We start from the raw sequence: 13,444 nt of genomic DNA, 5'->3' as shown, positions 1-13,444 counted from the left end.
GCTCGTTACCTTGATACTGGTAGCGTAGCCCGACGTCAAGGAAGTGGACGGAAGAAAACTGCAACATCAGCAGAAATTGTTCGAAAAGTAAAGAAGCGACTTGATCGAATCACGCATCGCAGTGGCCGAAAAATGGCTCGTGAGCTGAACATATCGCAATATTCCATTCGGCAAATATTGAAAAGTGAGCTCAGGGTAAAGCCATTGAATTCCCAAAAAGTGCAAGAACTTACACCGCAACAGATAGAAAATAGACTCAAAAGAGCTAAAGAGTTGCTTCGCTTGCCGAAAGTGGTGAACTGCCGAATTTGGTTTTCTCCTCCGATGAGAAAACATTCGTTGTCCAGCTGTTTGTAAACGAAACAAAATGCTCGTGTTTACTTGCAAAAGAGGTCAGATGAAAATGTGCACCTTCGGTTGGCCACCAAAACTCAAGCGCCGGCCATGATGATGGTGTGGGCCGCCATAACAGCCGATGGTCGCTCTTCGCTCGTTTTAATTGACCATGGCATCAGAATTAATGCCAAATATTATCCCGAAAATATTCTGAAGGGTGCATTAAAGCCTTGGGCATGCAAACATTTTGGCCGCAGACCTTGGACATCCCAACACGACCAGCACCATCGCACTCAGCAAGCGCCACCCAAAATGAGGTTCCTCGCTTCATTTCCTGCCCACAATGGCCACCAAAATCTCCGGATAACAATCCGTTGGACTATTGTGTCTGGAGTATTTTGAAAAGCAAGGTTGGCACTAAAAAGTACCAAAGTGTCGATCAACTCAAGCAAGCGCTTCGCCGGGAATGGACCAAAATACCGCAGAGCAACATTCGGGCAGCGTGGGACGGTTTCATTGGCCGTAATTCCATATTCGACATTTGGCCATAATTCGTGCCAAAGCTGACCAATTCGATCAAATCTAAACTTATCCTAAAATTTGATGCTATTTCCGACATTTTTTGCTTTCATTCAATAAAATTAAAAAAAAAATGTAAAAATTATTTCGTTTGACTTTGTTGCATTTTTTTATCTCACCCTGTATACATCAGTTTCAAATTAGTGTTTTAGGGTATAATATAGCTGTCCACATTGGTTTCCTTCCTAACTGGCAATTTTTAAGAACTCGAACCACTCCGTTTTTTCTTACAAAATAAATACATTATTTTTGATTATAGAGGAAAATCACCATAAAAGCAATTCAATTACATACCATTTTTTGATTTAATCCAATTTTGTAAATAAAAATAACAAAAATATATAACAATGCCAGTGCAATCAAAACAATCTATTTTACGATTATATCCACAATAAAATCCATTTCATTTGTGTAATGGCCCATTTCAATCCAAAAATATTGGCTACAACAAAGAACCAAATTTACTCCTTCTCTCACGCTCTTCTCACCTCTCCTTTTCTCTTAGAACAACCAATAAATTGTAACAATGTGTGTTAAATCTTTTGGGATATGTCCCATATTCAAAGTATTTATTTATGCACTTTCCATTTAGATAGACAAAAGGCATACAAACACATCTACCTCTACATGTACGAATGTGACTATGGATTTGTAAATATAAATATATGTACTAATGGAACGTATGTGTTCTACTACAACTACTAGTGTCCCAAAAAGGGATTTCCGACAACAACGAAAATAACACTTTATTTTAATAAAACAAGGCAAATGAACTTGACTCGGTCCCCACAAAGGGAGTTGTAGTTGTTTATTTTTCAGTTTTTTGAACACAACACCTTTTTACATTTTAAAATACCCTTGCTTCAGTTGCTGTTCGAGTTTTTATACCCTACACCACAAGGTGGTCAGGGTATTATGTCTTTGTGCATTTGTTTGTAACAGTCAAAGGGAAACGAGATAGACCCATAGTTCCTTTTGATGATCTGCATAGAATCACATTCTGAGTCGATTTATGCATGTCCGTCCGTCCGTCTGTCCGTCCGTCCGTCCGTCTGTCCATGTACAAGTACAGGTCGCATTTATTGCCCGATCCAGATGAAATTTTTCATAGATCATTTGTTCGGCCCAAGGACGAACCCTATTGAAATTGGAGATAATCGGTCAAAATTTAGATATAGCTCCCATATATATCTTCGTCCGATTTGCCTTTTATTGTGCACCAAACGTGTAATATCAGCCCGAATAGTATGGAATTTCGCATGTACGATCAGATTGGACCTCAAAATAAGTATGCCAAATTTCATCGAAATCGGTTCAGATATAGCTATAGCTCCCATATATATTGTTCATCCGATTTGTTATTTTTGTCCTCCGCAGCCGTAATATGCACTCTGTAACAACAATATTTGGGTAGATGTATCAAATATAGCTCAGAAATACATTTGCTAAATTTTATCGACATCGGTTCAGATTTGGATATAGCTCCCACATATAACTTCGTCCGATTTACATTGGATTGTGCACCAAACGTCTAATATTTGCCCAAATTGGATTAAATGTGGCACTTACGACCGAATTGAGTCTAGAAGCTAGTATGTCAAATTTAGTGAAGATCGGTTCAGATATAGCTATAGCTCCCATATATACTGTTCATCCGATTTGTCATATTTGTTACCCACAGCCGTAATATGCACTCCGTAACAACGATATTCAGGGAAATATATCAAATAGAGCTCAGAAATAACTTTGCCAAATTTTATCGAGATCGGTTCCGATTTGGATATAGCTCCCATATATATTTTTATCCGATTTCAGATTATTTGTGCACCAAATGGGCAATACAACTCCGAATTTAAAAGATACAAATGCTTCGGCATATTTAGTTCTTTGAACTTTAAATTATAATAATAATCATAGCGTGTATGATTGAATTCTCCCATAAAAACTTTTAATTGTTATGCGCAGCTCAACTAAATTAGCAAAGTGGTGTAGGGTATCATAAAGTCGGCCCCGCCCGACTTTAGGACTTTCTTTACTGTTTTTTTTTTCATTCTGTAACAACAACAAAAATACGTTTTTTTTAATACTCACCCATGTCTCCTTGTTACTGTCCGGCTCGACAAATATCAAATGTGTTGCTGTTAAATACAGTGTTCCAACAATTGGATTTTTCGTATTGTAACGATCAATCATGCGGACATTTTCAACCTGGAAAAAAAAACGACAATAACAACAAAAAGAGAAAATGTTAATCAATAAAATTCAATTAAATAAATGTTAAGGCGAGAAATGGGTTTACGATTTCATCTACCGTGTTAACATCTTTGACAATGACTCGGATTGGTATATTTTTTTAGAGGATAAAAAAAATAATGGTGACAAGTCATACCACCAGACTGTGACGACATACCTATCTAAATTTACAAACCACATGAGACTAAAAGGTATATTTTGTGTAAATTACAAAATAAAATAAAAATCTTAAAAATAGAATTTTTTCTTCTTAAAAATATTTTCAATAAGAAATTCTCGATTTTGGCTCGGTGTGTTCTAAAAGTGTGATTTCATGGGACAGTTAAATATTCTAAAAATTTTCAAAATTGTTGTTCTTTGTGAGGGAGGTACCAAAAGGGGGGGTGGGTGTTTGATGTCTCCCGTCTTCACACCAGACCTTGCGTTGGTAGAAATATTCCAATGTTTTAAGTTTGGAAACAATCGGATATTTATTTTGCTTTTTATAAACGTTTTTTGTTATTCACATTAGACCTTGAGTAGATGGAAATATTGGGGTGTTTAAAATTTTAAGAGAATCGGAACGTTACTGTTTTGAATGTGTGTTTTCGTTAATAAAAAATGTTGACCCTTTATGGGGGAGGTACCAGAAGGAGTGGGTCGATATTGTCTATTTTCGCACTTGACCTTCCTTAGACTGTTAAAAATATTAGGACCTGTAAGGTTGGCACAAAATAGGATGAAAATTTCTATTTTATGATATAAATATATATAAATATATCTAAGTTATGTAATAATATTACGATGTTCCGAATTTAGACGAAATCGGATACTCCCTCCAATAAATAAGCACCAGAGAGACGGATGGGCACCGTCATCTCAATTCAAGATTTTTCATAAAAACCTTGAAAAATCCACGATTTGAATATTTTTTAGAAAACAATTTAAGAAATAAGTCAGTTTTACCCACAGATGTATACCCTCAGCCAATGTTCGATTATTTTAATATATTTTGTTTAATATATTCTGTTACGATTATTCAAATGTTTGACTCTCTTTGGAGTAGATTCCGAAGGAGTAGGCCAATGTTGTTCACTTCGTATCGAACCTAATTAAATATGATATAAATATTGCGACGGGTCAGGTAGGGACTATATTGGTTACTTCCTTCACTTTATATGAGATATGTGATCATTTTTAGGAAATGTTAAAAGGTGCAAGAAATATTAGATATAGTCCAGCGAAATCATAAATTCCATATTCATCTTATGTTTCTGGTTGATATAAATATTTAGATACAACAAGATGTAAAGATTCATTGACTTGCTTACAAGTTATGACAGACAAAAGTATTAAAAATTGTGTTACTAAAAATTTTGACGCTTCCATCTTCACACCAGACCTTGGGTTAATAGAAATAACGGAATTTGCGATATTTAAAAAGAACCGGAAGCTTATTTTGGATTCTATTATCGTTTTGGTTATTCAAAATGTTGACCCTTTGTGGGGGAGGTACTCAAAATGTCGACCCTTTTCGCACCTGATCTAGCTCTGATGCAAATATTAGGATTTGCAAAGTTGGAGCAAAATCGGATTATCTATTCTCTATCTGTGCTGTAAATTATTTTCTTTGAAAATTTTTAACTCAATTTAAGTTTGACAATAATATTACGATGTACCCTTCGAAAGTTATCGTGCACACCAGCCAGACAGACGGACGGACAAGCGGACATCGCTAGATCGAGTTCAAATGTTCCGACTAAGGGACATAGATTCTAATACCGTTATTTCGATGAGACACGTTTTGGCCGTATCAAATGATATATACCCTCTCTAGCTATGTGGCTGAGGGTAATATGCCAATCCTAATAATTGCGTCAGTTGTAGGTCAGGTGCAAAAATGGATAATATCGGTCCACTCCATTAAGTACCTCCCCCACAAAAGATGGAAATTTTGAATATCTATGAAGTTCAAACACGCGACATTGACATCCGAATCCATTTAGACTTTTTACATCAAAATATTTCTATCATCGCAGAATCTGTTGTAAAGACGGTAGAGATCGGGCCATTCCTTCTGGTATCTCCCCCACAAAGGGTCAAAGTTTTGAATAACCAAAACGATTCTAAAATCCGCAATGAGCATTGGGTTCTCTTTATATTTCACACATTCCATTATTTCTACTGACACAAGATCTGTTGTGAAGATGGGATATATATTGATCCACTCCTTCTGGTACCTCCCCCACAAAGGCTCAACATTTTAAATATCCATGAAGTTCATAAAACGGGAAATTAGCATCTGATTCTATTTAGACTTTGTACATCTCAAAATTTCCATCAACACAAAATCTGTTATAAAGATGGTCGAGGTCGGACCATTTCTTCTGGTATCCCACACATAGGGTTCAAGATTTTGAAAAACAAAAAGCAAAAAAAGCGAAATAAGCATCCAACTCTCTTGAAATTTCACACATCCAAATATTCTGTTGTGAAGATGATATATATCTGCTAACCCCTTATGCTACCTAACCCATAAAGAGTCACAATTTTCAATATTTTTATCTGTCATAACTTGAGAAGGAAGTCAGCGATTCTTAAAAAACTTGCTATATCTAAATATGTCTCTTAACCAGAAATGTGATATGAATTTGTATTTTTATCGAAATTGATGATTTCGCATAAAATTGGATACAATTTTTTTATTTTTTTTATGTTATCCATATTTTTATATTGACTCAGAATGCACTGCTTCAGATTTGAAAATAAAAAACCTACTTCATACAGCACAGCTTCCATTTAATTTTGCTGTTGGCAAGTGACGTAAATAAAATTCATTTTTTACGGGCTGTAGTGGATGGATTCAAATACTAATTGAAATATCCAATGAATCGAAATGCTTGCTTCATTTCCAAAACGAAAGACATTTTTTGGGTTTCTGTAACTATCTGTTTCTGTATTTTACTCGAATGGTGACTTGAACCAAAAACTCAAAAGAAAACGGAATTCGAATGTCGATTTCAGTCGCTTGCTTTGAAGTTGTCAAGATGCACAAAAAACATGAAATTTCGCAAAAAGTTCAGGAAAATTGACAAAATAATTATCTGTGTCCATACAACAGTCGTAATAAAGCTCAGAGGTTGAGATAAATCCAATTTAACTCGACTTTGTCTAACTACCATCTTTTTGATTTAAGTGTTTGTTTTCTCTTTCGAGACGAGCTTAATGATCTGAAATTTGCAGTGAAAAGGAAAGCCAGATAGACACTATCACACACTCACCACTATGCGACGCGTTTCGCCGTTGGTTAAGCGGCTCATCAGGCATATTTGATGTGGATGATGGCTTACAAGGGCCGTTCTCTGGAAAGTAGTATATATTTCGAACTTATTGCAAATTAGCATATGCGAATTATACACTAGAAACTCTCCAGGTTCGACTCAAGTTCTATTGGCAGATCTTTTTTCACAGCAACGTTTTGTTTTGTTTTCATTTTCGACCGCCTTAAAAAGATGTAGATCGGAACAACTTGCATCCGTAATCAACCAATTCCTTAGCGTCAAACAGCTTGCTGCAATACTTTTAAAATTTTAACAGCTGCTTTTATTGTTTGTTATCCGCACTGCTATTCTATCATTTTTATAGTTTTCATTATTATATCTACATTATACTCGATTCTATTGTATATATATTTGTGCATGTTCTTTTTTATTTTCACCTGTTCTCTTTGTGTCTTTCCAAATTAAAAAAAATGTCTTTTGTATGCTGGAAATTTAACAGACTTTAAGTCCTACGCTTCTAACTGGATTTGTAATCACCAGACAAAGCGAAAGCATTTTAAATTTCCGATTTCTTTATAATACAAATTTTGCACATACCAATATTGTTATACGTATTAGATGAAGTATGAAAATGAAATACTTCAGTCTGATATAGCTGGCACCTTACGCATATTTCCACATTTTCCATACATTTGCACATATCTCATATAAAGTATAGGAAATAGTCGATATAGTCCAAATCTGGCACGTTGTGATATTTATATCAGTCTTGGTCAATACTGGCCAACTGCGAATTGGTCAATACTGGCCAACTGCGGAACCTCCCCCATAAAGACTCAACAGTTTGAATAATCATAACTCAAGGCTGGGCAATACCGACTGATACTATTTTACTTGTTAAATTTCAACATGGGCAATAAAGGCAAAACTAATTTAAAGATACACAGTAATTTATAACAACAAATTGAAAATATGATATAATTTTGTTGTGTGCAAAATGGCCAGGTTTTATCCCTTTATTGTTGTTTTTATAAAAACAACGTTTGTTTATTAGTGGGGAACGATGGTAATGTTTACCAGGGGGTAAGGCAGGGAATACTTAGGTTTCGGAAAAAGCCACCAATACTCATCAGTTCCCTTGTTTTTTGTCTGGGAGAATATCCCATTTTATATTTTAAAAATAACTTCTATGACAAAAAAACATTTTTTACCCAAGTGACGAGATCGTAAGCTCAATAGAGACGAGATGACGAGATCGTAAGCTCAATATGATATAATTTATTTTTTTTTATTAAAAACCTCGTTGTCATATATTTCAAATCTCTCACCCTAATTGCAAAATTTACAAATTTTTGCCTAAATCTTGAAAATCTCCGAAATCAAAAAGATGTTCAATATTGACAATTTTGGCACATCAATTTTTCAAACAAGAATGTTAAATTTCAGCAAAATCGTTTGAAATAATACGGTAAAACCTCTTCAAAGAAGTAAAATCGGGAATAGTGTTCTATGGAAGCTATATAAAATTGTGGCCCCAAATTAAAATTATTTTGAAAGGACCTCAGGTATCCATAAGGAACACCAGATGTCAAATTTCAGTCCATGTCAATCACACCGCATAACAAGTGATCATAATACCAAATTTTAGGTTTCCAAGTCTATTCCGTCCTCAAATATATGTCCAAAACCACCTCATACACACAAGAAGTGACCCTAATACTAAATTTTAGATTTAAATCACTATCCGTTCACTCGATACCAAATTTAGTACGATTTTGTGCTCTTGTGCTCGTCTTGTAGTACGCGTTTCAAAAAACGAATTTTTAATTCTACACTACCCACCAGCAGTGACCCCAATACAAAGATCAATACAAAGATTTTAAAAAGCCAGCTCCATCCGTTCAGCCCCATATCCAAAACTACCTCCTTTTATCGACTCTACTTTCAACAAATGTCAGAGTTCACATAATCTCAAATGCCATCCAATTTAGTAGATTTTGGTGCACTTATTGTTCGAGTCTCCAAAACCCATTTGGTTCTTGCATTGCAATGCATTCAATTTTAAGTACCTTTAAGTAAATTTATAGTTTATTATAGTTCGAATTACCAAAACGCCTGAAAGTATGCTATAATTTAAATTTTACCTTCAACGTCATTATACTTAAAACGATAATGAATAGAAACCAACCTTTTTCAATACCAAAACATCATTATAAAATATCGGTGGATCGGTAAATTCCTCCTCAATCCATGAGACGACTTTTTCCGAAACGAACGGTGGTACTGGTACACCCCAGAGGCGTTTATTTTCCGGCTCCTCTGTCTCCGGTGAGATGTTGTCGAAACTTAGCCGCAAAGCGGAAGTTGGCGACAATTGTCGCTCGATTTCGTTGAATTTATTCATGAATTTTGTAAAGTCCATATTAAGTGGGGGAGAAGGGAGAAAAAAAATTCTCTCGTATTATTTGAATTTAAAAAGTGAAACGTTTTCCAGCTTTAATGGCACGGCTGCTAACGATGATGGTGGTGATGATGTTTATTTTGATAATTTTGTTATGGTTGCTGACACAAGCCATTTATGACAAGAGAAAATCAGGGTCACGTGAATTATTTGCGTTTTTTTATTTTCGTTTATTTGTGTGCTGTTTTTTTCTTTCGGGAAAATATCTTTTCTTTTTAGACACCAACACAAAATTCGTTTGCTTTTACCACTACAATGACAAGTATTATTAAATATTTCACAAACACACATACGGCGATATCATTTCGCTTTCACTTTCTCGTCTTCACTATTTTATTAAATCCCAACACGTCTCAATTCACACTCTCATGTAGAGCTCTAAGGACAGGCGGTCGTATCAGTGGTCTTGTGTGGAGATAACCGACTGAAAACAAATCGAGCGAACGGACAAACAAACAAACGAACAATGGCAGAAGGATGTCTCTAGGTTATGACGTAGCTCCAATGTGGCGGTAGAGCGGGTGGGTGGCCTTTTGGGTGAAATATTCTACCCTGTCATACGCTCTTTTTGTATTGTTGTAACAAGTTTTTTGTTGTGGTAGAGAAAAGGGTATTCCTTTCTTTTTTTATTATTTCATCGATTTTGATTTAAGAGTTCTCCCAAAAAAAATTAAAGGAAAGTTTTTTTGGAGTTCCTGTTGGTATGGTCGTGGGGTGTTGTTAGTATACAAAACTCTGCGTGCTCAGTTTTTATTATTGGTTTTGAATTTTATCCGCGCAAGTACCGTCTTGTCCGAGTTGCAAATAGACACTCATCGCTGACATAGCTGGTAGTAGTATAAAATGTAGTGTCTAAGGTTTGAAAAATACTGGGAAATTTATGTATTGTTAAAATAAGGGGTTTCTCTTTTCTTTTGAAATGAGCATCAAGTCGTTGAGTCCTTTGTCAATATTGGCAGGGGAAAATCTTTTGTTTGAGTTCATTCATAAGATTTGTGGTTTCTTTTGATAAATAAACAAACATTTGTTTCTTGAGAAGATAATTGTCTTACACTCGAGGAAAAACAACGTAAATAGGGATAATAGAAAAAGCGAGACATAACATAGAGAAGTACTGGGAAATGGGAAGGACCTTAGAAAGGGAAGGATAGAAATAGGAATAAAGAAAGTTGATTTCGAAAGTTGACATTTCGATTTTTGTCTTGAATAAAACGTACACTTTTCATCTTTGGATTTTGTCCAATCTGAAATCGTTTTTCGAATTGAGTTCTTTTTCTTTGAAAAGAATTTTCGTTTTCTTGTTAGGCAAGAATAAAAATCAAAACCAAAAACACGTTAATCGTTGCACACTTTTTGGCTTGTAAAAAACAAATCAAACAGCAGACCAAAATCTATAACAGAAAACTCTTTAGGAAAAATCGCCTTCTGCCATTTTTATACCCTCAGACAAATGACTACAGATACATTTGATACGGCCAAAACATGCCTCATTGAAATAACGGTTTTAGATCCTAGGTCTCTTTGTACCAAATCCGTTTCAGGACATTTAGAGTCGATCTAGAGATGTCCGTCCCTCTGACTGGCTGGCAGAAGCGCACGATAACTCTCGAAGGGAGTATCCGGTATGATCCAAACTTGGTACATCGTAATATTATTGTCAAACATAGATCGAGTTCGAAAATTAGCAATATCGGTCAACTCCTTCTGGCACTTCCCCACCAAAATGTCAACATTTTCAAAGAAAATAATTTACTGCACACAAAGAGAGAGCATAATCCGATTTTGCTCCAACCTTGCATATCCTAATATTTGTATCAATGCTAGGTCAGGTGCGAAAATGGACAATATCGGTCCACTCCATCAAGTACCATACCTCACAAACGGTCAACATTTGGAATAATTATAACTCTTATAAAATGTGATGTAAGAGTCGGATTGCATTCAAATTATACACATCACAATATTTTCATTAACCCAAAGTCTGGTGTGATGATGGAATATATCGGTAAACTCCTTCTGGTACCTTCCCCACAAAAGGTCGAAGTTTTCAAAAAAGAGAAACTATAATCCGATTTTGCTCCAACTTTGCAAATCCTAATATTTAAGTCAGGTGCGAAAATGGGCAATATCGGCCCACTTCATCTAGTAACTCCTCCACAAAGAGTCAAAATTTTGAATAATAAAAACTCTTATAAAATGTGATGCAACAGTCCGATTGTCTTCAAATTACACATATCACAATATTTTTATTAACCCTAGGTCTGATATGAAGATGGAATATATCGGTCCACTACTTCTAGCACCTCACCCACAAATGATCAAAATTTTGAATATTCATGAAGCTAATAAAACACGAAATTAATATCCGATTCCATTTAGACTTGGTACATCTCAATATTTCCATCAACACAAGATCTGTTATAAAGATGTAGAGATCAGACCATTTCTTCTGGTACCTCCCACACAAAGGGTTAAATTTTTGAATAACCAAAACGATCATGAAATCCGAAATAAGCATCCGGTTGTCTTCAAATTCATCACAATATTTTCATTGATCCAAAGTCAGGTGTGAAGGTGGAATATATCGACCGACTCCTTCGGGTACCTCCCCCACAAAGTGTCAACATTTTGAGTATTCATGAAGCTCATAAAACGCGAAAATAACGTATAATTCCAATTAGACTTGATACATCTCAATATTTCCACCAACAAAAGATATTTTACAAAGATGGCAGAGATCGGACCATTACTTCTGATATCTTCTCCACATCGGGTTCAGGATTTTGAAAAACAAAACGCTCAAAGAAAGCTAAATAAGCATCCAAATCCATCCATCTCCACAAATTGCCCACATTTTCGCTAACACAAGATCTGCTGTGATGATGATATACATCTGCCAATCCCTTCCGATACCTCACCCAGAAAGGGCCACAATTTCCAATACGTATATCTGTCATAACTTGCGAAACAAGTCGTCGATTCCTTACAACTTGCTACCTCTAAGTATTTCTCTTAAATCGGAATTTATGATTTCGCATAAGATTGGATATAAATGTTTGATATTTTTATCTGTATTAGATGAAGTAGAAAATTAGAATACTTCGGTCCGCTATATCAGTAATCTCACGCAAATTTCCAAAAAAAAAAATTCACATATCTCATATAAAGTACAGGTAGTAGTCGATATAGTCCAAATCCAAATCTTGTATATTTATATTAATCTTAGGTCAGATACGAATTGGTCAATATTGGCCAACTGAACCTCCCCCATGAAGAGTCAACAGTTTGAATAATCATAAGTCAAGGCCTGGGGGAATACATCTGTCGGCAAAATCGACTGATACTATTTTACTAGTTACCACAACAATTGACCACCTCGACTTTAAGATTTTTCAATGTCAAAATTTAATTTAGACATACATCAAAAGTTTCAATACCGTAATTAGCTTTAGAGACCAAAACAATTTTTTCAAGTCGTTTTAAATGTTGCATCACTTCTTGTACATTTTCCTCTGCCAACATCGGTTACAAGGGGGATTTACCTTTCATGAATAAATAAAGTTAATCTACGAACAGAAAGATATTTGGGGACTACAGACATTTCAGAGCTCTACATAAAATAATGTGGACTGTATCTTGATTTTAACAGCAGAAGGACAAACATAATGATGTCGATTTAGAATTTTATAGTGCCCGAGAATATTTACATACACGTTTTGGGGGCTCTGACAAACATTAAATAACCTCCATTTTTATGGTGAAGGGTAAAACAGTTCAGCTCTTATGCATCATGGCACCCCTAGAGAACGAATTTCCTCAAATCGTTTCAATAGTCAACCTATTGAACCAAATTACAATAAATAGTACCATTTGCTATTTTTCATAGTCTTATAGAGTAAATTTCCAACAATCATGTACACTGCGCCCCAAATAATAGTAAACCTAATGTACATTTTTGAGTTTCTGGCATCATCCGTTTCATTTGGTTACCGATTGTCAGTCTGTCAGTTCTTTAACTCCTTTATACAAATCCACGATTACATTAATTTCCTTACTGTCCGATGTAGTTACTCACTCTTACGACATTTTTCCCGCCCAACAATTCTGACGTTACTAGAAATTTCCCTCTTTTTTCCAGAGGCATGCGCAGTATGTAACACAGTGGGAGATTTGATATAATAACAAGTTAAAAAGTATCAGTCGGTCTTGCCGGCAGATGTATAACCTCAGCCAATGTTTGATTATTTAAATGTATTTTGACTTCTATTATGATTATTCAAATTGTTGATCCTCTATGGGCCAATATTGTCCATATCGTATGGGACACAAATAAATATGATATAAATATCAGGTTTGGACTACATTGGTTACTTCATTCATTTTATATGAGGTAAGAGATAATTTTTTAGAAAATGTTAAAATGTATATATATTCTTCACGATAAATCTTGTGTTAGCAAAAATGTTTGTATGTGTGAAATTTGAAGAGAGTTGGATGTATATTTCGTTTTCGTTGATCGTTTTGTTTTTCAATATCCTGAACCCTATGTGGGTAG

The 13,444-nt window shown here is 35.2% G+C and overlaps 1 protein-coding gene across 2 annotated transcripts in view; it reads right to left on the bottom strand.

The window, feature by feature from the left end:
• Positions 1 to 13,444, bottom strand: part of LOC101898537 (myotubularin-related protein 6) — a 67,726-nt gene that overhangs the window by 49,155 nt on the left and 5,127 nt on the right. The window contains exons 1-2 of one of the 2 annotated variants that reach the window (XM_005181455.4): positions 8,617 to 9,709; positions 3,007 to 3,123 (exon numbers count right to left, since the gene is read on the bottom strand). In XM_005181455.4, coding sequence (XP_005181512.1) covers positions 3,007 to 3,123; positions 8,617 to 8,850 — 351 coding nt within the window. In that variant the 5' untranslated portion in view covers positions 8,851 to 9,709. Of the gene's footprint in view, positions 1 to 3,006; positions 3,124 to 8,616; positions 9,710 to 13,444 lie in introns of those variants that run through there. The other variant, XM_005181456.4, reaches the window with a different exon arrangement.

The sequence above is a fragment of the Musca domestica genome, unplaced genomic scaffold (genome assembly GCF_030504385.1).
Source record: "Musca domestica strain aabys unplaced genomic scaffold, Musca_domestica.polishedcontigs.V.1.1 16, whole genome shotgun sequence".
NCBI classification, from domain to species: Eukaryota; Metazoa; Arthropoda; class Insecta; order Diptera; family Muscidae; genus Musca; species Musca domestica.
The sequence above is the reverse complement of the archived record's forward strand: the minus strand, read 5'-3'. Positions and strand labels throughout refer to the sequence as shown.